Source organism: Peromyscus leucopus, chromosome 23, assembly GCF_004664715.2.
Source record: "Peromyscus leucopus breed LL Stock chromosome 23, UCI_PerLeu_2.1, whole genome shotgun sequence".
NCBI classification, from domain to species: Eukaryota; Metazoa; Chordata; class Mammalia; order Rodentia; family Cricetidae; genus Peromyscus; species Peromyscus leucopus.
The window spans coordinates 27,608,570-27,631,884 of record NC_051082.1 but is presented as its reverse complement, the minus strand read 5'-3'; the positions used below and the strand labels follow the sequence as shown (position 1 = coordinate 27,631,884).

General features: G+C 49.5%; 1 protein-coding gene across 2 annotated transcripts; it reads left to right on the top strand.

Moving 5' to 3' along the window:
• The first annotated feature begins 1,880 nt into the window (after positions 1-1,880).
• Positions 1,881-23,315, top strand: Prkrip1 (PRKR interacting protein 1). Of its 2 annotated transcripts, none has more exons than XM_037198311.1 (6): positions 1,881-2,081; positions 2,935-3,013; positions 4,800-4,900; positions 7,982-8,067; positions 10,131-10,255; positions 20,851-20,940. In XM_037198311.1, coding segments are annotated over exons 1-6 (519 nt in total). In that variant the 5' UTR covers positions 1,881-1,955; the 3' UTR covers positions 20,853-20,940. The 2 variants fall into 2 exon arrangements, with proteins under 2 accessions (XP_037054206.1, XP_028750260.1); XM_028894427.2 differs by having other exon boundaries at positions 1,883-2,081; positions 10,131-10,198; positions 20,851-23,315.

Below are 23,315 nucleotides of genomic sequence, written 5' to 3'. Positions count from 1 at the left end.
AGGGGGTGTTGCTTGGAAAAGTTATTCTGAATGCTATTTTCTAAAGAGGCCCCTCTGCACCCCTACACACACACACACACACACACACACACACACACACACACACACACCTCCTCATGACCTCCCTCCCTCTTCCCATCTTTCTCTTATTCCTAGTTTTAGTGGTGTCCCTCTCCAGGCTTCAAAGGGAAACCTCTCATTCTCTTTAAGGCCCAATCATGTTCAGAGCTCCATATATTGTATTATTTCTGTCTAATGCTCCCCCTCCCATCTCGAGGCCCAGTCAGCTCTGAGGCTCATTCATTATAATAGGCCTCTTGAACGGTCTTGTTTCGGTCTCCTTAAATACAAACTATTGTTGTTATCCTCTCATCTTTTATCATCTGGATCTATCACAGTGCCTCACATGAGGTCCTCCAAACACTCTGCCAGCCAGGCAGTGGTGACGCACGCCTTTGATCCCAACACTCGGGAGGCAGAGGCAGGCGGATCTCTGTGAGTTCGAGGCCAGCCTGGGCTACCAAGTGAGTCCCAGGAAAGGCGCAAAGCTACACAGAGAAACCCTGTCTCGAAAAACCAAAACAAACAAACAAACAAACAAAAAACGACTCTGCCCATGGACAGCCCCAGTTCCATTCATTCTCCATTACCACAGACAGCATGTAAAATTAAATAGAGTCACCTTCAAGTGAAAGCCTCGAAGTGAATTCCCAGCCAGCCCCTAGACTGGAGTGGCAGCTTTCTTTATTCTCAGAAGGGCTCATATACTCAGCCTCAACTGATGGCGCTGTAATTTCAGAGTGGCCAAGGTGATTGGGGCTGTCCCAGAAGTTCAGTTATGTTGTTGTGTTGTGTATAAAAGAAGATGATAAGGAATTTGGTGTGAGGCCAGGTGCAGAGACTAGAGCTTCTAATCCCAGAACCTGGGCAAACATGGCCCTGGCAGGCCTTGCCCTTCTCCCCCATTCCCTCTGCCTTGCTAAAAAACTGTTAGATCACATTCCTAAAGCTGGCTGCCAAGGTCCATTCCCTTATTTGGCCTCTTCCTTCTCCTGAGGCTGACTACCAAGGTCCAGCTATCAAAGTATTTAAGTCCAGCAAAAGAAGCCCCCTTTGGCTTACCTAATTAACATGCCCAAACTTAAATACCTCAGGGTATTAAATACACGGGGTTCCCCCTTTTTCCTTTATAAACCACCATTTGCCTATGGGCCACATCTGTCTCCTCTCTGTCATTGTTGTTGTGGCCCCCAAGTACCCCTTCCCCTTCTCCCTCTCCTCTGTCTCCTGTCTTTGTCTCTTATTCCCTGCCCTCTGTCCCTCCGGGGCAAACACATCTCCTTTGTGCTGAGAACTTTTGGTCTTGGGGCGTCCTATACAGGTTTCCACAGAGGCAAGAGGATTGTCAGGAGTTCGAGGCCAACCTAAGCTACCTATAAACAAGAAGAAAGAAGGAAGGAGGGAGGGGGGAGAGGAAGGAGAAAGAGAAAGAGGTGAGGAGCTAAATCAAATAGCTCTCCAAGACAAAGCCAAAACCCAGGGACAAGCAAAACGGGGAGGCAAGTGCTGAGCGCCACAAGCAAGCTGCGCAAAAGCAGCCTTGGGGACCTGAGAGGTGGCCTGGGGTCAGGCCACTCATCACGAAAGGCCGCCTCTTCCCCTAGGGACGTGAGAGCCAGGCAGCCCTGATTTGTTTTGAAACAGGATATGAAATTATGCTGCTACGGCCCAAACGAAGGCACACTAGCCCGGCGCTCACAAATCTTCAGCAAGCGGGGAAGGCTCGCCGCCCCGCCCCGCCCCTTTTCCTTCCCTGTAGGGAGAGTGCGCACGCGCAGCCGGGGAGCGCCCCCAGTTCTGGGAGTGCGCGTGCGCAGCGGGCGCGCCCTTCTGTCGTCATCAAGACGGGCGGCCGGCGGCGGCGGCGGCGCTTGCGAGGAAGTTAGGAAGCCGCTATGGCGAGCCCTGCCGCCGCCTCTGTGAGGCCGCCCAGGCCCAAGAAAGAGCCGCAGACTCTTGTCATCCCCAAGAATGCGGCCGAGGAGCAGAAGCTCAAGCTGGAGCGGCTCATGAAGAACCCGGTGAGTCGGAGCGGGCTCTGCGGCCCGGCCCGGCCCCGTCACCCCTCCGGACTCGGGGACGCTGCACTCCGTACCCCAGAGGAGGCCTGGGGCGGAGGAGCTGCGTGCCTGGCCGCCTCCTACAGCACAGCTTCAGGAAGGGCGCCCTTCAGCACCCCCTGCCCTCCTTTCTCTTAGTTTTCTTTTTGCGGGGCGGTGGTGTTGCGCATTCTATCCACGCTCCCACTGAGTCGGCTCTTAGTATAGGCAGCCCTCAAATTTGGGGTCCTCCCGTCTGATATCCCCAACTAGCCCTGCACTACTATCCCGGGTTGCTTCACAGCCCTTTCTGTTTTAACTGATCTAAGAATAAAAGCGATAGAGGCTGGGCCTGATGGTGTGCACCTGTATAATCCCAGCACTCTGGTGGCTGACACGAAAGATTGCTACAGATTCCAGGCAAGCCTGGTCTGCAGCGTAAGTTTCAGGCCAGCTGCATAGTGAGACCTATCCCAAAAACCAAAGGAAAACAAAAAAAGAATCTGTGCCTTAGGAAAGTGTTCAACTTCCCATTATTAAAGAGGCATTGGCCAACAGATTTGGAACACATCACTCTCTACCTCCCAACCAGACCTCATAAAGACAGCTAACTGAGAAGTCCTCATAGCTTTGTCAAGAAAAGTTTGGCTCTCCTTTCACAGTGACTTAGATTCCAGACTTCTGTGGCACGGGAGAATTGTGGGCCATGTTAGACTCCATGGTTTCCAGGATGAAGTAAGCTCAGGGTTTGAGAAGCCCACTCATTGGCTTGTTAGGTCAGAAGAGATGTGACTTCCTCAGCAAGCGTCTACTTACAAATGTTTTTCTGTTGCAGGACAAAGCAGTTCCAATTCCAGAGAAGATGAATGAATGGGCTCCTCGGCCTCCTCCAGAATTTGTCCGAGATGTCATGGGTACTGTCTTTTGTTTCTGTGTGTATATGGGTGTGTGTGTGTGTGTGTGTGTGTGTGTGTGTGTGTGTGATAATTTTTAAGGGGAAATACGAAACACTATTGTTGGTACTTGTCAACTAGATCTTTGATAGGAAATTTTTTTGTCTTTACAGTAGAGGAGTTTTATGGTTTGGCACTAGATAATGGTTGCCCAGTTATTCTTAGGTAGTTTTGTTTCTTGTGGTTAAACTGCTTTATTTGGAGGACTTAAAAACTTGGTACCAGCCAAAGAGGTCCACATAATCAGACAAACTAGTCAGGGTAGATCTTCCAGGCTTCCTTTATGATAAAGGTGCTTGTTTATTTTTTGAAATAGGGTCTCACTATGTAACCCAGGCTGTGCTTGAACTCAGAATCCTCATGCCTCTACCTCCTAAATACTGACATCACAGGCTTTTACCATTGTCCTAGAGTTACTATTGCTGTGATGAAACACCATGACCAAAAGCATGTTGGGGAGGAAAGAGTTTATTTGAATTATACTTCCACAATGTAGTCTATCACTGGTGGAAGTCAGGACAGGAACTCAAGCAGGGCAGGAACCTGGAGGCAGGAGCTGATGCAGAGGTCATGGAGGGGAGCTGCTTACTGGCTTGCTCAGCCTGCTTTCTTATAGAACCCAGGACCACCAGCCCAGAGATGGCACCGCCCACCATGCTTTGGGCCCTCTCCCATCAATCACTAATTAAGAAAATGCCCTACAGCCAGATCTTATGGAGGCATCTTCTCAATTGAGGTTTCTTCCTTTCAGATGACTCTAGCTTGTGTCAAGGTGACATTAAACTAGCCCGCACAATGATCAGCCCTCTTCTGATCTTCCCTGCACACACGTGTGCACACACAGACACCTACATATGCATGCAAACAGAGGACATAATGGAACCAGGTGGAGAAAAGGCTTGGCTTCTTCTCAGGTTTGCTGCTGACTTGCGTGTGCTCCTTCCTTATGCCTCAGTTTACCTCAAGGCTAACTAGACGTGGTCAGTCAGCTCTCTGTCTAAGTCTGATATTCAAATGGCAGTTTACCCAAATGAACAAGCTACAGCTCCCCATCTCTCATTGACTGACTTGTCTTCTTTCTGTCCCTCGTGCTATGGCAACCCTATGTTTTAACTGTCTCTATAGTTATTCAGATGTTTTTGTGACTCACTTCTTTTCACTTGCAGTATCAGAAGCATTTTTTGAACTGTTAGGAATCTAGCTGGTCCCTTGTGAAATCCTGAGGGAAGCCGTGAGTCCTTTCTAGATGGCTGGTTGTTAAACCGCAGTCTGCTCCTGCTCTTGCTGTCATATAGAAGTTTTGTTTTGAGCCAAGGGTTTGTTGTGTAATTTAGGCTGGCCCTGAACTCTCAGTCCTCCTGCCTCAGCCTCTGAGTACTAGGATCATAGTCTTGTACCACCACTGTTAGCTTGGAGTGGGATTTCCAGTGACTTCATTTCCAGTATTCATACAAGTCATTTAATAATGTCTACCATGGGCCACATGCTGTCCTTGCTAGACTACACATAGAGAGACCCAGTACATACAGTACCTTCAGTTTGAGTTCTTGTCTCTGGCCTCTTGGGGTTAAGTGCGCCTCGTGTTGGTAAATGGGTTCCTCCTCTTCTCCTCTCCTCGTTTCTCCCTCCCTCCCTTTAGTGGTCCTGGAGATTAAATCAGGACCTGTGCCTGGCAGGCTGATGGTCTGCTTGTGTGTTCAATGCCCAGGCCTGGTAACAGAGCTCACTTAGACCTCTCTGGCTCTAGGTTCCAGTGCCGGGGCTGGCAGTGGAGAGTTCCACGTGTACAGGCACCTGCGGCGGAGAGAGTACCAGCGGCAGGACTACATGGACGCCATGGCTGAGAAGGTTGGTGAGCCACACAACCCAGAGACCGGGTCAGACTTGACAGGACAAGTGTTGACACTACAAGAGTGATGTGTGTGAAAGGGGACCACAGAGTGCCTGTCCCCTCTTCCCCAGGCCACTTGTCATGTAGTGGGACAGCAGGCATGGGCTTCCACACCATTGGGGACTTCTTCCTGTCTTTTCTCTCTGTTGGGCTGAGTGTCCCATGCAGTTCACTGTGGTTGGTGTAGACAGTCGCGTGTGTTCAATGTCTGCTTCTCAGAGGACTTTAGTATTCTTGGTGCTTATATTTCCTCATGATAGGTGACAGATAATTTGTTATTTTAATAACAAATAAGAGTTTAAGAATTGCTTTAGGCTGGGCAGTGGTGGCGCATGCCTTTAATCCCAGCACTCGGGAGGCAGAGACAGGAGGATTTTTGTTAGTTCGAGGCCAGCCTGGTCTACAGAGCAAGATCCAGGAAAGGCACAAAGCTACACAGAGAAACCCTGTCTTGAAAAACAAAAACAAGAAAGAAAGAGAGAGAGAGAGAGACAGACAGAAAGAAAGAAAGAAAGAAAGAAAGAAAGAAAGAAAGAAAGAAAGAAAGAAAGAGAAAGAAGGGAGGGAGGGAGGGAGGGAAAGTTAGTTAGTTAGTTAGTTAGTTAGTTAGTTAGTTAGTTCGTTCGTTCGTTCCAGGACAGCCAAGGCTACACAGAGAAACCTGTCTGGGAAAAAAAAAATAAAAAACAAAACAAAAAAATGAATTGCTTTAGAAATTGTGCTTTAAGAACCAATAAAGTTGTGTGGTAGCACACAACTTTAGTCCCAGCACTTGGGAGGCAGAAGCAGGAGGATCTCTGTGAGTTCTAGGCCAGCCAGGGCTACAAAGTAGAGACTCTGTCTCAAAAACAAAACAAAACAAAAAAAACCAAAAACAAAAGCGAACCATTAGGAGCTGGACAGAGTATCATGGGCCTGTATTCCTAGCTTTCAGGTTCAGGCTAGAGAATTTCTTGAGTCCAGGAGTTCAGGGTCAGCCTAAGTGACATAGTAAGCTCTTGTCTCAAAACAACAAAATGAGAATTGGAGAGATGGGTCAGTGTAGGCCGAGGTTTCCTCTCCCAGCAGCCATTTCCCAAATAAACACACTGAGGCATATGTTAATTACAAATGATCGGCCAATAGCTCAGGCTTATTACTAACTAGCTCTTACAACTTGAATTAACCGTTCTATTAATCTATATATTGCCACGTTGCTCAGGCTTTGCCTGTCCTCTAGCATGTCTTGCTCCCACTTCATCTCCTGGCAACTCCTGAGACTCTGCCCTTCTTCCCAGCATCCTCCTAGTCTGGCTCTCCCACCCAGTCTCTTCCTTCCCAGCTCTTTTAAACCAGTCAGCTCTTTTAAACCAATAAGAGTAATACCTATTTACAGTGTACAGAGATTGTTCCACAGTAGGTCAGTAAAATGCTTGCCTTGCAAACATAAGGACCTGACTTCAGTCCCCAAAACCAGGTGTGGGGGCGGAGGGAAACCTAAGTGTTGTGGTGGGTGCTTGTAATCTTGTCACTGAGGAGATGGATTCAGGCAGATCCTTGAGCATTACTTACCAGCCAGTCTAGCCTAACCAGTGATTCCCAGGTCTGAAAAGCCACGGCAAATGGCAGCCTATGAATAACACCTGAAGTTGACCTCGGGCTCTGAAGCCATGTGCACACATGTGCTCTCACATATATGTGATCCTAAACACACATTGTCGTGCACATGTGTAAACACACACAACCTCACAAAAACTGTTAAGCAGGTGCTGTGGATGTGGCTTGGTGGTAAAGCCCTTGCCTAGCTTGTATGAGGGCTTAGATTTAATCCTCAGCCCTGCAGAGTCACAGTGAGCCTGAGAGAGCAGACAACGGGAAGCGTTCTGGGTTGGTTTTGTTCTGCAGTGTGCAGGTGTGGGTTTTACTGAGCAGCCGTCACCAGGCAAGCTGGCTCTTGAGCTTCGGGGACCCTCCTGTGTGCTCATCTCCAGCCTAAGCACTGGAATCACAGACTATCCTGTCCACCTCTGACGTGGGTTCTGTGGATCCAGACTCATTCCTTACACCTGTGTGTTGTTATAAGAATATTCGAGTCAGAGGGAGGAGGCAGTATCTGGCCCCTCCCTCCAAGGTCCCGGTGACAAACCACAGTTCTTCCCGGGGACCAGTGAGCTCTCAGGGCTTTCTTACCAGCATGGTGAGGGAAGCACCGTACTGGAAAGTCTTCATCCCGAGTGAAAGATGGCTTCCTTCCCCGCCATCTTTCTCGTCTGTCCCGGCCTTTATACCCTAGCCCCTCCCTGAGACCTCAAGGCTGTGTGCGGTTATGGCAGATTTACATACAGCTGGTTGTAGGGTGGCTGGACACTCAGTGAGGGTCCTCTGATCCCCCTGTCCTCTTGCTGTGAGGGAGTGGCGACAGGCCCAGCCCTGCGCATCTCTCACAAGCAGGACAGTGCCGTACGACACATGACACATGCCTTGCCCACTGAGCCACCCATCCTTCTGTACTGCTCTGGAATCAGTCCTTTCGTAACTATACACTGGGCACTAGGACTGACTCCTGGGCTCCTGTCCTCTAGCCCTCCCTTCTGAGCTCTGGTTAGTGGCTCCAGTGCAGGCCATCAGAGCTACCCCTGTCCTCAGAGTCTCCCATCTCGTTCTCATTCATTCTTAGCCTCCCACTCGCTCGCGCTCTCTCTCTCTCTCTGCTCTCTGTTCCTCCCTCCCCTTCCCTCTCTCTCCTCCCTTCCCCCTGTACTCCCCCCCCCCCCCCCCCGTTTACTGTCTGCACCCACACCAGTTCCGTCCTAACTTCTCTCGAAGTTTGTGTCTCACATAAGCGGTGTCTCTGTGAACAGTGTTCCTTTGCCATCAGAGAGCTGTGTCTTGATTACCTGTCCCACCTGGAACAATCTCTTAAGGGTAAAGCCGCCCTGGAGCCCTGGGTGGTACCTCTGGCACCCCTGTGGTGTGCCTGTGGAACTTGAACTCTTACACTTCCTAAAGCCTGTCCAGCTCAGGGTATGTCTGAGTGATGGGATGTTTTGTGTTTTCAGCAAAAACTGGATGCAGAGTTCCAGAAGAGACTAGAAAAGAATAAAATTGCTGCCGAGGAGCAGACTGCAAAGCGCCGGAAAAAGCGGTAAGGGCTTTCGTGATCACTGTGGCCTGCGGCTGGAGGTGGGAAAGTGGATGGTGGAGAATGAGCCAAGTCCTTACAGCAGCGGGTGTTGGGATGAAGGTAAGGGGTCCTAGTTACTAGGTAGGCCAAGGCAGAGATTGTTTGAGCCAGGAGTTCAAGACCAGCCTGAGCCAAATGGCAAGACCCATCCCAGAGCAAACAAACAAGAAAGCAAAAGGGTTGGTGACGTGGAGAAAAGCCAGTGGAGGTGCTGCCAAGCTGGGCACGGTACGCCTTTAACCCCTGCACTTCGGCAGCAGAGGCAGGTGGATCTCTGTGAGTTTGAGACCAGACTGGTCTTCAGAGTAGGTTCCAGGATAGCCAGGGCTACACAGAGAAACCTCATCTGGGGGTGGGGGCACTAAAAAATAAAAAATTTGTCTTCTGACCTCCTCACGTGCCAGTCACACACACACACACACACACACACACACACACACACACACACACATCCACACATCATGCACAACACCCCACTCACAAATGTGTGAATAAACGGCTCAATAGCTTACAGCTCCTGCTGCTCTTCTAGAAGTCTGGGTTCATCTCCCATGTCTGTGATGTTGGGCAACTCACAACCACCTGTAACTCTAACCCCAGAGGATCTGATGCCCTCTTCTGGCCTCCATGGGCACTGCACTTATGTGCACATACTTACACTCAGACACACATAATAAAATGAATCTTTAAAAAATAAACCCTCAGCCGGGCAGTGGTGGCACACACCTTTAATCCCAGCACTTGTGAGGCAGAGCCAGGCAGATCTCTGTGAGTTCGAGGCCAGCCTGGTCTACAGAGCGAGATCCAGGACAGGCAACAAAACTACACAGGGAAACTCTGTCTCAAAAGACCGGATGGATGGATGGATGGATGGATGGATGGATGGATGGATGGATGGATGGATGGATAAGTGAATAAATAAATAAATAAATAAATAAATAAATAAATAAATAAATAAATAAATAAATAAATAGCAAAACTACACAGGGAAACTCTGTCTCAAAAAACCAAATAAATAAATAAATAAATAAATAAATAAATAAATAAATAAATAAACAAACCCTTGCTGGACGGTGGCGCACACCTTTAATCCCAGCACTTGGGAGGCAGAGGCAGGTGGATCTCGAGTTCTAGTCCAGTCTGGCCTACACAGTGAGTTCCAGGGAGAGCCAGGGCTACACAGAGAAACCCTGGTTTGAAAAACTAAAAGAAAAGAAAGAGAAGAAACAGCCCCTCTAAACAGATAACAGAAAGTTCACTTGTGCAGCCCGCAGGGGCTCTGGGTAGGCCAGCCCTGAGATGAGCAGCACTGAGAGCAGTGATTTCTTGCAATACCCTGGAAGCCACAGGTCCCTCATGTCCTGCAGCCTGTTACATCTCCCAAAGGTACGAGTCGGAGCTTGTGACTGGGTTTCCCTGCCTCCCGACATTTCTGCGTTTGTTCCTGTTTGCCTTTTGAGATAGTCTTGCTGTATAGCTTAGGCTGGCCTTGAACACTGATCCCCTGCCTCAGTTTCCTTTCTACGTTGGAACATTGAATTTTTGAGACTCTTGCAAGCAAACTTCCCATGTGACTTTTTTTAGGAGGTAGACACCTTTTTTTTAAAGACAAGGTTTCACTATGTATTCCAGGCTGGCCTTGAACTCTTGATTCTTCTGCTTTGCCCCACCAGATTCTGGGAATACAGATATAAGTTTGAGCTCTACTTACTTCAGTGAAAACAGTGGATAGTGACAGGCTAGCGAATCACTTTTTCTAAAGGATGTCTTATTTTTAAGTGCATGTGTGTCTGTGGGTTTGTGCGTGTAAATATGAGTGCTCATGGGGCCGGGAGAGAAGCTGGAGTTGCACACACAGTTCTGAGTTGCCTGACGTGGATGCTGGAAGCTGAACTCGAGTCCTCTAACTTGAGCTGTCTCTGCAGCCATCGCTGAAACGTTTGCTTTGTTATAAAGATGGCGTAAGTAGGTGTTTTTCCAGAACACCCACTGAGGTAACCACTGTGTATGTCTCCCATGTGCAGCCAGAAGTTGAAAGAGAAGAAGTTAATGGCGAAGAAAATGAAACTTGAACAGAAGAGACAGAAGGAAGGTGAGCTGTGTCCATGTCGCTCGGTGCCAGTCACCGTCTCTAGGTGGCAGCTGATCTGTGAGTGTCATGTCAGAAAGCCACAGGACTAAGCCAGGCATGGTGGCACACACCTTTAATCCCAGCACTCAGGAGGCAGAGACGGGTGGATTTCTGTGAGTTCAAGGCCAGCCTGGCCTACATAGTGGATTCCAAGACAGTCATGGCTCTGTAGAAAGACCCTGTCTCAAAAAACCAAAAAGAAAGCAAGCTGAACTGGCTTAAGCAGAAAAGACAGCTCACAGTAGGCTATTGGTAGCTTTTGGGTTTCTGGTCACCAGTGTCACCGCTCTGTCCCCGTCCTCACACTGCCTGTGCTCCTCAGGTGCCCACCATTTGCCCTCCATCTGCCCTCCAGTTCTCCACCTTGCTCACCCCCCAACCCCCACCCCCCGGAGGAAGGACTGGGGGCTGTCTCCGCACCTGGAAGTCTTCTGTTTTGTAGTTATGTGCACATCCATATGTACATACTTGGGGGTTTGTACATGTGTGCCTGTGCCCGTGGAAGCCAGAGGCCAGTGTCAGCTTCTCTTCCATTGCTCTCCCCCGACTGAACTCCACTAAAGCTGGAGTTGACTGATTTCGCTAGGCCGGCTGGCTGACCAGCCCCAGGGTTCCTCCTTCCTCTGTCTCCCTCGAGCTGGGATTTCAAGCTCACACCGCCCTGCCCACTCTTTCCATTGGTGCTGGGGTCCAAACTCAGGTCCTCATGCTGGCAAGGCAAGTCCTTGTGCTGAGTGACCCGCCTCCCATCCTCTTGTTCGTTAGTTGTTGAGACGGGGTCCATGTAGGCAGCCTGGCTCAGTCCCGCTGTGTGAGCAAGGCTGAGTGAACCGTCACCCTCTCCACCTCCTAAGTGCAGGATTCTGCCAGTGAGTTCAGGGGTCAAACTGAGGTCATCTGGCTTGACAGCAAGAGCCTTCACCGACTGAGCCATCTATTGTGGGTTTGGTTTGTTTGTTTTAGTATTTGTTGTTTTGCTTGAGGCAGAGTCTCATATAGCCCAGGCTGGCCTTGCACTCTGACCCTCCTTACCTCTACCTCCCAAGTTCTGTGATTACAGACCTGCACCGTGAAGTCCAGCTTGTGTTTTCAATTCCCTTTGTTTCATAGACTTGAAGCTCTGTTCTCGGGATTCCTGTACAGGCTGCTTTCACAGTCCACTTAGTGTCTCACCATCTTCAACAGGACGTGGGAACGTCCTCCACGGATGTCCTCACTCTTGCATGGTTTTTGTCATGTCGGGTGGGGGAAGGAAATCTCTTTCTGTTCACCTGGATAGTCCTAGCCGCCCACCCACAGCTGTCTTCCCCCATGCTGTCTCCATTTGTGGGTTTTGTTCCCGTGCCGTGGTTTATAGGGAATTCTGAAAGCCCCCGTTAGTCTCATCCAGGCTCCCCATTTCCTTGCTGCAGTTTGACCATCCTATTCGTTGTTTTCATTTGTTTCTGTTTTGATAGTTTTGAGACAGGGTCTCTCTGTGTAGCCCTGGCTTTCCTGGAACTCATATAGACCAGGCTGGCTTTGAGTTCACAGAGATTCGCCTGAGTGCTGGGATTAAAGGAGTGTGCCAGCGCCACCATGCCTGACTGCCTTCCCATTCATTTCAAGACAGGGCCACTCTTCCGTTCTGGAAAAAATTTAAACCAGATGCTGTCTTGGTTTGCTTTCTGTAGTTGTGATAAAACATCATGACCAAACCAACTTGGGTTTATTTCAGCGTATAGTTGTACTCAGCATGAAGGGAAGTCAGAGTCGGAACTCAAGCGGGGAGCTGATGCAGAGGCCATGGAGGAGTGCTTCTTACTGGCTTGTTCTGTGGCTTGTGCAGCCTGCTTTCTTACAGAACCCAGGACTGCCTGCCCTGCACTGCTCACAGTGGGCTGGGCCCTGGCACATCAATCATTCATCAGGAAATACACCACAGACTTACCTATGGGCCAGGCTATGGAGGCATTTTCTCATTTGAAGTTCCCTCTTCCCCGATGACTGACTTGTGTCAAGATGAAAAAAACACCAGTCAACACAGCTGCCTAGTTCCAACGCCTGGCCTGGCCTGGCCTGGCCTTGGCCTCTGGCCTGTCGTCTGGGTCTTGTCTTGTGCCAGTTGGGCTTCTGGCTCTTCAGAAGCCAAGTCATTTTCTACTGGATCCTGGGTTTTTGAATGGCATCGCTCAAGGCTGTGGTCTTGTTTCTATTTCTAGTGGGTCATTGACTTGGCTGTGTTCAGCAAACAGGTTCTGGCCTCCTGTGGGTTGTGGTTCTGTGTCCCAAGTTACTTAGAATATTTGCTATGCTCTCCGGGGATGATCCAATAGTGCCGCCCAGTGGCCAATCTGAGTTAGTTCTTTTGAGTGCCATCAAGGCAGGGCATGCATACTAAGGCTGTCCTTTTGGTAGAACTGTGCTGGGGAAACTGGTAGTGGTATGCTGTTGTTGCTGCTGCTGCTGGTGGTGTGTGCGAGATAGTCAGGGTCTTGCTCTGAACCTAGTGGGCCTGAACTGTATAGCACATGACTACTTTGTTTTTATTTATTCTGGTGTGTGTGTGTGTGTGTGTGTGTGTGTGTGTGTGTGTGTGTGTGTAATCACACACCCCACACGGTGGTCAGCTGATATCTTTCAGAAGGAGCTGGTTCTTGCCTTCTACCCTCTGCCCCGTACAGCATGAGACCAGCATGCACTACAGTGATGCCCTGTTATACACACAGACAAAAGCAGGGAAATTCCTCTGTGTGCTCCACTGTGTGAGGTTCTCAGAATGCCAACGCTAGAGGCACAATGATGGTGGCACAAACTTGGGAGACAGACGGTGGGAAGTTGTTTAGTGGGCTCGTTGCAGTGTGGGAAGACATTGGACCTGGACATGGTTGTGATGACAGTGGGACAATATTAAGAAAGTACTTAGGGGAGACATGGTGGCACTCGGCAGACAAAGGCTGGCCCACCTCTGAGTTCAAGGCCAGCCTCATCTACATAGTAAGTTTCAGGCCAGCCAAAGGTACATAGTGAGACCTTGCCTCAAAACAGATAGATAGATAGATAGATAGATAGATAGATAGATAGATAGATAGATAGATAGATAGATAGATAGATGAATAGATAAATGAATGAATGAATGAATGAATGAATGAATAACTGAATAACATAGTGAGATCTTGCCTCAAAATAAATAAATATAGAAAAGTAAATAAACAAAACTTGGGCTGACCATGATGTCACATGCCTTCTATTCCCAGCCTTTAAGGGGCAAGGGGTGAGCCAGCAAATCTCTGGTCAGCTAGAGCTACATAGAAAGACCTTGGGGGCTGGAGAGATGGCTCAGAGGTTAAGAGCACTGACTGCTCTTCCAGAGGTCCTGAGTTCAATTCCCAGCACCCACATGGTGACTCACAACCATCTGTAATGAGATCTGGTGCCCTCTTCTGGCCTGCAGACATACATTCAGGCAGAACACTGTATACATAAAGAAAGACCTTGTCTTCAAAAAAGCCATGCTTGGGCTGGGACTCTACTGAGTCGGTTAGTGCTTACCTGGCTTCCATCCCAGCACTGCACAAAAATTAGGCTTGGTTATGGGCATCTCTAATCCTGCACTCAAGAGGTGGAAGCAGGGGGCTCAGAAGTTCAAGGTCACCCTCAGCTGCAGTGAACAGGTGTGTTATCATTGGTACAGTGTGTGGACCACTTGTGCATATGGAAAATTATCTGGTTGTGTGTGCTTTGTGTTGAACAGTAGAAGGACGTCTGGGGATCGGGAGCAGTGACAATTGTTTCCTTATTTTTCCATTCTGCAAAAGAGTAAGACTTTTCCAGTTGTCTGGTTGACATGAATAGAATTTAAGGTAGTGCTGCGGCATGTGCCACAAGGGGGCCCCAGCACACCAGGAGGCTCCTGCTGGGTTGGTCCCATCCCTGACGTTCTTGGGTTCTTAAAAATAAAAGGCAGGATGGGCAGCTGCCTAAGGCTGTGTTCTGTGCCGTGTAGTGACTCAGTCATCACCCTGCCATGGAGGACTTGTGTCTGAGGGACAGCGCTGGTTTGACGTGAGCCAGTTTGGATCCTCCTGAGTCCCTGAGCTCCCCAGGGAGGGCGTCCTAACCATGGTTTCCCTTCCCTAGCACACTGCTGCCCTCCAAGGGGACCCGAAGTGACCTTAAGGCCTCTGCTACTGGACACAGCCAGAGCTCTTCCCCAGTCACTGCCTGGTACATCAGAAGCAGCTGCTTCCTCTTGATCATTGCAGAAAAGTGTTTCCTGGCACTGCCAGATGTCCCCTGATCAGAAGGCACAGAATTCCCTTTGAGATGGAGCTGTTCCGAATGGCACCTAGAGTATGCCTGGAGCCAGCGTCCAGAGCCACAGACTTGAGTGTGGTGGACGGGAAAGCCGCCCTGTTCTTTGTGTCCTTTGATCATGAAGCCACTGGATTCCCTGAACAGGACAAAGTGGAGAATGGCAGTGACTTCAGTCCTTACTAAAAATAGTGGCTTCATGTTAGTGGTTTTTTCTTGCTGTCAGATTTTCATACATGTGCCCTGTTCATGTTAACACCCGGCTGGTCTAATTTTACCACAGGACTTTGTATCATAGACAGTTTCCCATGACCTTGCCATTCCATAGTACTAGGGTTTGGGGGTGAGATTTTTATGTTTTTTTCTTTCTTTCTTTTTCTTATCCTGTCTAATCCACCTGGGGAAAACAAAACCCAGAGCCCTGTCATCTCCAGACTGATATGTCTGTAAGCGGACTAAAATCTCCAGATGGAACTGGGTGCTGGCCACACCTCTAGTCCCAGCACTCAGGAGGCAGAGGCAGGTGGATCTCTGTGAGTTCAAGGCCAGCCTGGTCTACAGAGTGAGTTCCAGGGCTACACAGGGAAACTGTGTCTCAGGGGGAAAAAATGATCTCCAGATGACAGGCAAAGTGCTCACCAACAGGCCTGAGGACCTGAGTTCAATCCTCAGGACCTCCTGGAAGAAGTAAAGGACTGACCCCGCAGGTTGCCCTCTCCCCCCACCATATGTCTCGTAGTCTACACACACAATACATAAATACCGTTTTAAAAATGAAGTCAAAGAATGCGTCTTTGACTCCTGGGTTTTTTTGTTTTTTTTTTTTTTTTAGGTTTTTCGAGACAGGGTTTCTCTGTGTAGCTTTGGAGCCTGTCCTGGGACTCACTTGGTAGCCCAGGCTGGCCTCAAACTCACAGAGATCCGCCTGGCTCTGCTCCGAGTGCTGGGATTAAAGCGTGCGCCACCACCGCCCGGCGACTCTGGGTTTTAAAGTACTTTGTGAACAGTAGCTGGAGAATAATGGAAGGCAGGGCTGGTGAGATGATGGAGTGGGTGTGTGACTCGCCACCAAGCCTGGCGACTGAGTTCCTTACCCAGGAGCCACATAGTCCAGGAGAGCGCACGCGCGCGAGCGCGCGCACACACACTAGATAAATTAACCTTTAAAAAAGAGTAATGGAAGGATGTAATTAAAAAGGAACTATCAGGCCAAGCTTGATACTGTAATTCTAAGAGGATTACCTGGAGTTTGAGGAAAGTGTAGATGTTAAAAGATCCTGTCTCAAATAAACCCCAAATGTCAAAATACCCTCCTCCAAAAGGATTACCATTCCTTCTTTGTGTTTTGGGGGGAGAAATTTTCTTTCTTTCTTTCTTTTTTAAGCTGGTAGTCTGGTGGTTTGAATGAACGTGGCTCCTGTAGGCTCCTGTGTCTGATTGCAAATTCATCCCCGTTGGTACTGTTTGAAAAGGATTAGGAGCTGTGACCTTGTTGGGGTAGGTGTGTCCCTGAGGATGGGCTTTGCGGTTTCCCTTGTCTCTAACTCTCTACCTCCTGCCTGAGGATGAGGATGGAGAGCTCTCAGCTGCTTCTCCAGAGCCTGCCTGCCTACATGCTAGCGTGCTCCCTGCCCCTGGGGTAATGGACTAAGCCCCTGAACTGTAAGCCAGCCCCAGCTCGATACTTTCCTTTGTAAGAGTCGGCGTGCTCATGGTGTCTCCATAGCAATAAAACACTAAGACAGGGTTTCACTATGGAGCCCTGGCTGACCTTGAACTCACAGTGGTCTGCCTGCCTCTGGTCCCCTAGTACTGGGATTAAATGCATATGCCACCATACTTTTTTTTTTTTTTTTTTTTTTTTTTTTTTCTTTTTTTCTTTAGATAGGTTTCTGGCTGGTTTCAGACTCACTGTGTAGCTGAGATGGTTTTGAACTTTGTGATCCTTCTGCCTCTACCTCCCAGTTGTGTGCTGTCAGGTCCAGAGGTTTGTGCGTATATATGACTTTAGGGTTTATTTGCTTGGGTACTCTTCAGCTTTTTTTTTTTAAAAGATTTGTTTTGTGCCAGGCGGTGATGGCACACACCTTTAATCCCAGCACTGGGGAGGCAGAGGCAGGTGGATCTCTGTGAGTTCCAGGAAAGGCGCAAAGCTACACAGAGAAACCCTGTCTTGAAAAACAAAAAAAAAAAAAAAAAAAAAAAAAAGATTTGTTTTATTTTTAATTATGTGTATATGTGGAAGGGGGTGAGTAATATGTATAGATATATGCTATGAGTGTAGGTGCTCCACAGAGGCCAGAAGAGGGCATCCATTTCCTTGGAGCTAGAATCAGAAACAGTTGTAAGCCATCTGATGTGGGTGCTTGTAACAAGCTTTCTCAAATGTAGTCAGACTTCTTTTGTGGGACCGCCAGCTCCCCAATAATGACATGGAGAATTAATATTAACTATGCTGGGCATTGGTGGTACACGCCTTTAATCCCAGCACTCAGGAGGCAGAGACAGGTGGATCTCTGTGAGTTCAAGGCCAGCCTGGTCTACAGAGTGAATTCCAGGACAGGCTTTTCTCTTAGAACTTAGATTAACCTGTCTATTAATCTACATTCTGCCAAGTTGCTTGGTTATCTCTGCTCTGTACTGTATATCCAACTTCTTCAGAGTCTCCTGGAGTTCCCCCCTGTTCTTCCCAGAGTTCTCTCTCTCTCTCCCCAGAAGTCCAGCCTATCTTTCCTGCCTGGGTATTGACGATTCAGCTCTTTATTAAACCAGTCACAGTGACACATCTTCACACAATGTAAACGAATACTCCACAACAGGTGCTGGGAACTGATCAGGTCATTTGAAAGAGTAGTAAGTACTCTAGCTGCTGGGCCATCTCTCCAGGCCCTCCAGCTTTCTTCCTTCCTTCCTTCCTTCCTTCCTTCCTTCCTTCCTTCCTTCCTTCCTTCCTTCCTTCCTTCCTTCCTTTCCTGTCTTGTATTTTGTTTTTGTTTTGTTTTGAGACAGGGTTTCTCTGTGTAATGTTAGCTGTCCTGGAACTCACTCTGTAGACCAGGCTGGCCTCACACTCAGAGATCACCTACCTCTGCGTCCCAAGTGCTGAGATCAAAAACACCCAGCTTTCCAGATTTCTTTAAACATGCTTTGTTTTACAATGTTTTTCTAGGCTTGAACCTAGGGACTTGCACATACCAGGCAATCACTCTACACTGAGCTATATATTCAGCCCCTGGAATGGTTTTAGACTCAGGGAAAACTGGGGTGGTGATGTAGAGGTCTCAGGTACCCGCTTCCCCTGTTTAACCCCTCCCTGACCTACCTTCTGTGGGTGGCTAGTGTCCCTCCCTACTTCCTGTGGAGAATCCAGGGAGCCCCACAGTGTGTTCAGTCGTCCTGTGGCCCTGGGCTCCATTGATGAGAGCTTCCCATACTCTGCTTGGGTTGGCATCTGGACGACGTCCTTCAGTTGGGGTTTGACTGATGGTTCCCATGTGATTGGACAGAGCTGCTGGACAGTGTGCCACCATTCATTCTCCTGCATTTCCTGGCTGGACAGTGGGGGTGACTAGCATGGCTTCCCACTGCTTTTCAGTGTTGTGGCAGTGGTTGTTGGGGTTTTGTTTGTTTTGTTTTTGTGGTGCTGGGGATGGGAGTCATGGCCTTTCATCGTGGAGCTGCATCCCAGCTCACAGCTGTTGATATTGATGTTGGCCACACCACAGGGTAGTGTTTCTCAGGTTTTCCCACTATAAATTCACTGCTCTTCCCCCAAATAACTTACTTTCTGGAAGGAAGTCACCATGTGCAACCCATACCTAAGGACTGAGGTCCAGTCAGCCCCTCCAGTCTGCAGGCAGAGATCTACAACATCCACTCAGGATAAGCGTTTGTCTGTGAGGATGAACCTGTGTGTGTGATCTGGTCTTTCTTTACCTTGTCACTGGAATTTTCTGTTGTCCTATGATGAAGTCCCAGTATCATGTGTCTACCTACCACGAGTTTTCAGCACCTCCTTACTTTCTGGTACTGTAAGATGCTCCAGGCTCATCTTAAGGATTTCCTGCTCTCAACCTAGCACAGGCTCTTGGTCCAAGACATCTGCTTTCTTTTGTTGGCTTAATGTTAAAAAGCAAGATCGGGGGGTGGGAGGGGGTTGGGCGGAGTCATTCATCTTTGACTGGTGGGGAAAGCAGTGGTAGGCAGTTCTGTTGCTAGTGTCCTAAACTGTGTGCCCATCGGTGGCTGTGACATTGCTAGGTAGTCTCATCTGGTGGGCCTTTCATCATACAGTAGAGTCCGTCAGTTGACAGAGATCACTGTGCAGCATGTAGAGGTGTGTGTGTCCTGAACAATGCCTAAACATGACCATCTGTCCACTGTTGTAGAATATTGTTTTAAGGTGTGTTACTTTTGTTTATGCTGCATTTGTTGAACTCTGTGAAGCTGTGTTACTGTGCCTGTTTAAAACACCTGATGGTCTAATAAAGAGCTAAGCAGCTAATAGCGAGGCAGGAGAAAGGATAGGCGGGGCTGGCAGGCAGAGAGAATAAATAGAAGAAGAAAACTGTGAGGAGAGAAGAAGCAGCCAGAGAAGGAGGAGGACCCAGGGTCCAGCCACTCAGCTACACAGCCAGCCAAGGAGTAAGAGTAAGATTTACAGAAGTAAGAGAACAGGAAAAGCCCAGAGGCCCAGAGGTGGATGGGATAAGTTAAGAAAAGCCGGCAAGAAACAAGCCAAGCTAAGGCCAACCATTTATAAATAAGAATAAGCCTCCATGTGTGATTTATTTGGCAGCTGGGTGGTGGGCCCCCCAAAAGAGCAAAAACAACTAGCAGTCAACAGTGAGTTAATCATGAGTTTTGACATGTCCAGTTTTATCCATCATCGTGGGGTCATTCCAGCTTTGTCCACCTTACTGTCCTACATTCGTCAACCTTGTTCACTTCCAGCACATATTATACTGGTTGAGAGCTATGGCTTGCACCAGAGCACAGAGACTCTTTGCCTATAGCCATAGACCCCACTCTGCCTGGCCAGCACCACCCCACCCTTTTATAGGTCAGTTGGACTATGCATTCCATCCTAATCCCTAAGTAACTTTAAATATGTGGTTTTTAAATTTTCATATGTCTGCACTTATGCAAATATGTATAGACCCTGTGGAGGCCAGGGTAGGGCATCAGATCCACTGGAGTGGGAGTTAGTTTTTTGTGTGTTTGCCTGTGTGTATATATGTGCATCATGTGTGTGCCTGGTGCCTGCAGAGATCCAAAGAGTGTGTCAGGTCTCCTGGAACTAGAGTTAACAGATGGTTGTTAACCACCATGTGAGTGCTGGAAACCCAACCTGGTTTCTCTGCACCAGCATCCAGTGCTCTGAATTACACCATCTCTCCAGCCCCAGTGCATGGATTTCATCCAATGCATAGTATTGGGAGTCCACCAGGAAAATATACAAAGTAGTTTCACTGCCCTGAAAAGTCCCTGGTGAGTCAGCTGGGGCCCCTGCGCTGAGGACCTCCCCCGCCTCTTTCCAGCCAGCTCCCACCCACTCTCCTGTTCTCAGGACAGGAGGAGGGCTGGGGACAAGTTGTCTCTGTGCTGTTTTTTTTTTTCTGAGCCAGCTTAGCTAGCAGCAGTATTAGAATATGCTAGAAGCTTAAGAGCTGCCCATAGGACCCAGGGAGGGGTGCCTGGGCTGTGTTTGAGGAAAGCCAGGAAGGAGGCCAGCATTGGTGTTGTGGGCACAGCCCCTGGCTTCGTGGGCTTTTGTTGTACATGGTTTTGAAGACCCTCTTGCCATCTGCACTGAGAACCTGAGGTGCAGGCAGGGGAGGCTGGCAGCCCAGTGGGAGATGTGAAACACCTGGATCTCTTTTCATGGTGCCCCGTGATGGACAACAGCCACCCACTCAGCAGGCCTGGCTTGTGGGTGTCCCGTTCTAATGTGCATGGCCAGATCTCTTTGGGGAGGCTGAGGTGCCCCTCTCAGAGCACCTTTTGTGGCAGGCCTTCCATACAGTGGCGTTGGGCACTGGTGGGCACAAAAGCCTCCTCTGGCTCCTGGCTGTTTCTACCCAGGAGTAAGTAGACCCTTGGCTCTCCTCTTTCTGAGACAGGGTTTGCTGCCCAGGCTGACTTAAACTCTCTATGTAACTGAGGATATCCTTGAACTTTGTATCATCTGCCTCCATTTTGAAAGTGCTGGGATTATAAGTACAGCTTCTACACTTAGAGCCTTCTTTATTTAACCCCCCCCCCTTTTTTTTTTTTTTTTGGATCTGTCTGCTTATGGTTTGAATGTTGTGTGGTTACAGAACCCAGTCAGAGCCAGGAACAGCGTGCCAGCAGCTCTGAGGATGCGTCTGGGACAGAGGAGGAGGAGGAAGAGGAGCCCAGCATCATCATGGGGCGATGAGGATGTGAGCCCAGCTCATTCTCTGACCAGCTTCCGGAAGGAAAGGAGCCCAGCTGCCAGACTGGCTGGGTTGGGAGACGACAGGAGCCTCCTGCATCCCTGCTTGCCTAGGGAGCCGAGGGGGCATCCCCTAGACATTTGCAGACTGCGTCCTGCCCTGCTCTTGCTGAGGGGGATGCCTCACCTTCCCCTGGTGCTTGTGCCCTGCTTGAACAGCGACGAGCTCGGGCTGGTTTCTGCGAAGGGAATTTTATTTAGTAAAGAGCGGAAAACCTATAGGTTTTGTCCATATACGCGGGATGTTCATTACCAAAGCCTCAGAGGAACCATGAAATGACGCAGAGACTGAAATTTGGCAGGTCCTCTTTTGCAGACCTCCTTCCAGACCTGCCCAGGCACATGGTCTTCGCTCTTGGAAAGGCCTGCACTTCGGGTGCCCAGCCCTGTCCCTTTATGGACAGCAGGCTTTGTTGCTGGAGACCTGTGCCTGCCCAGCTGCTCTCAAAACGTGTATGAGCCGACCAGGGCCTCAGTAGGAGGCTGGGCAGAAGGAGAGGCTCCAGGAAAACAACGGGAGATGGAGGAAAGCAGGGAGTGACCAGAGAGACCTGGGGGACAGACAGGTACTGGCCAGAAGCCTTCCTCCCATCCTTAAGTCAGAGGAGATCTAAGCGAGAAGGGCCCGAGAGGGCGGACCTCCTAGGGGTGGGAAACACTCCCGTCACCAGGATTTGGAGGCAGCCAGTCCTCCCTCCAAGTGTCCTTGAGTTACTGTGGTCCCGACCTGCTGTGAGTACAACCAACAGCCGCAGAGTAGAGGACCAGGCATCGTGCCAGGAAGAAGGGGGGTGACCCAGAACCGCCTTGGTCCTCAGAACCATCTGGCCAGTGGGGTGGCAGACAGTTTCTAGCAGAGCCCTGAGTCTGTGTCTGAAGTGTCTCCAGTTCCCAAGTGTGTCATGTGCTGTCCATGGGTGTTAGCACTGTGAGTGAAAGGGACGCTAAGAATGTCCTCTCCTTTGTGATTGTGTGTTGCTGTTCTTTGTACTATGCTTTGATGGTGTTTACTCCATTCTAGCCCATTCCACCAGGAAAAGCCCGCTTCCCAGCACACGCCTCTCCTGCTTTCATGTCTTGTTTGGGTGTGGCGTGCTGACTTTCATTAGTTGCCTGAGTGAGCTTAGGTGGTGGGTTGTTACCAAAACATGGGAGCCTTCCCAGGGGCTATGCCTCTGAAGGAAATGACTCTCTCTCCCCTCTTTACTTCTGTAGCACAGGTTCCATGGTCCCACTCCGAGCCATCCGTGATAACCCCTGTCCCTGGAGCAGTTGACGTCACACGGGATGGATCTTCATGTGTGTCAGGACTGGCCTGGTGGTTCTGTGCTTTGCTTTTAATTCTCCTTTACCCGCCTGTGTCAGGGCTCTTGCGTTGAACCTGCAGCCAGACCACGGGCTTTTGCTCTGCCGCATGAGGGCTGCTGAGGAGTAGGGAGGGGTCTAAAAGCCCTTCTCTCGGCTGCCTCCGAGCCGGGACAAGTCCCTTCCTGCCCTGCCCGTTCGCCCGGCCTAGAGCTGCACTCCGCACATGTGTCCGGCGGTGGCGGCAGCGGCTCCTCGGGAATGACTAAACACAAGGACTGCAGCTGACTGCTGCTGGGGAGGAGGGAGCATCTGGAGGCCTTCTGCTAAGGGTTATCAGTTCTCCGGGTTAGCTGACTCGGTCTGTCTTCACTGTCGTCTGTGGGGAAGTGGAGCAGTTAGGTGGCGTCACTGAGGCGGTGGCTGGTACTGCCAGCTGCCCCCAAAGCCACAAAGAGGAGGGTTGTGCCATTATGTGCTTGTTGAGGGTTCGCAGGTGGAGAGAATCCTGTCAGCGAACCCCAGGCCGCATATAGCAGAAGTGTCTCAGGAAGCTTGCAGAGTGTGGCCATCTTACCCCAAACACACCTAGTCTCTCCTGCCCTCGGAAGCTAAGCACGCTTGTCTCTGAGGATCCTGATTTACCTACAAGGCAGGCCTTTTTCATTCACTCTCTTGACAGACAATGTGCTAAGACAATGTGCTAAGCACTTTGTGTGACAGCCTGGTCATTTAGAGTAGAATGTTCTTTACCCTTCCATTAGATTTCTCATGAATTTCCCAAATAAGCTTTCTCTTGTTGCAAATGGGGGGCTGGGGTTGACCAGTCAGTGTGACTCGGATCATTGTGATGTGCTGTCCTGGGAAGAGCTGTCTGGTTCTTCAGCGGGGAGGGTGCCTGGGACTGCCAGGGCTGAGGATGGACAGCCCTCCTGTCACGAGCTGTGGCACATGGTGCCTGGGTGAGTGAAGACTGCTCCATAAAAGATTGCTTTTTTGTGT

Excerpts from the sequence above, each read along its gene's own strand:
- Prkrip1 (XM_028894427.2), top strand. The coding sequence starts at position 1,956 with ATGGCGAGCCCTGCCGCCGCCTCTGTGAGGCCGCCCAGGCCCAAGAAA. Across the intron at positions 2,082-2,934 it reads AGCGGCTCATGAAGAACCCG|GACAAAGCAGTTCCAATTCC; the intron begins GTGAGTCGGAGC and ends TTTCTGTTGCAG. Across the intron at positions 3,014-4,799 it reads ATTTGTCCGAGATGTCATGG|GTTCCAGTGCCGGGGCTGGC; the intron begins GTACTGTCTTTT and ends CTCTGGCTCTAG.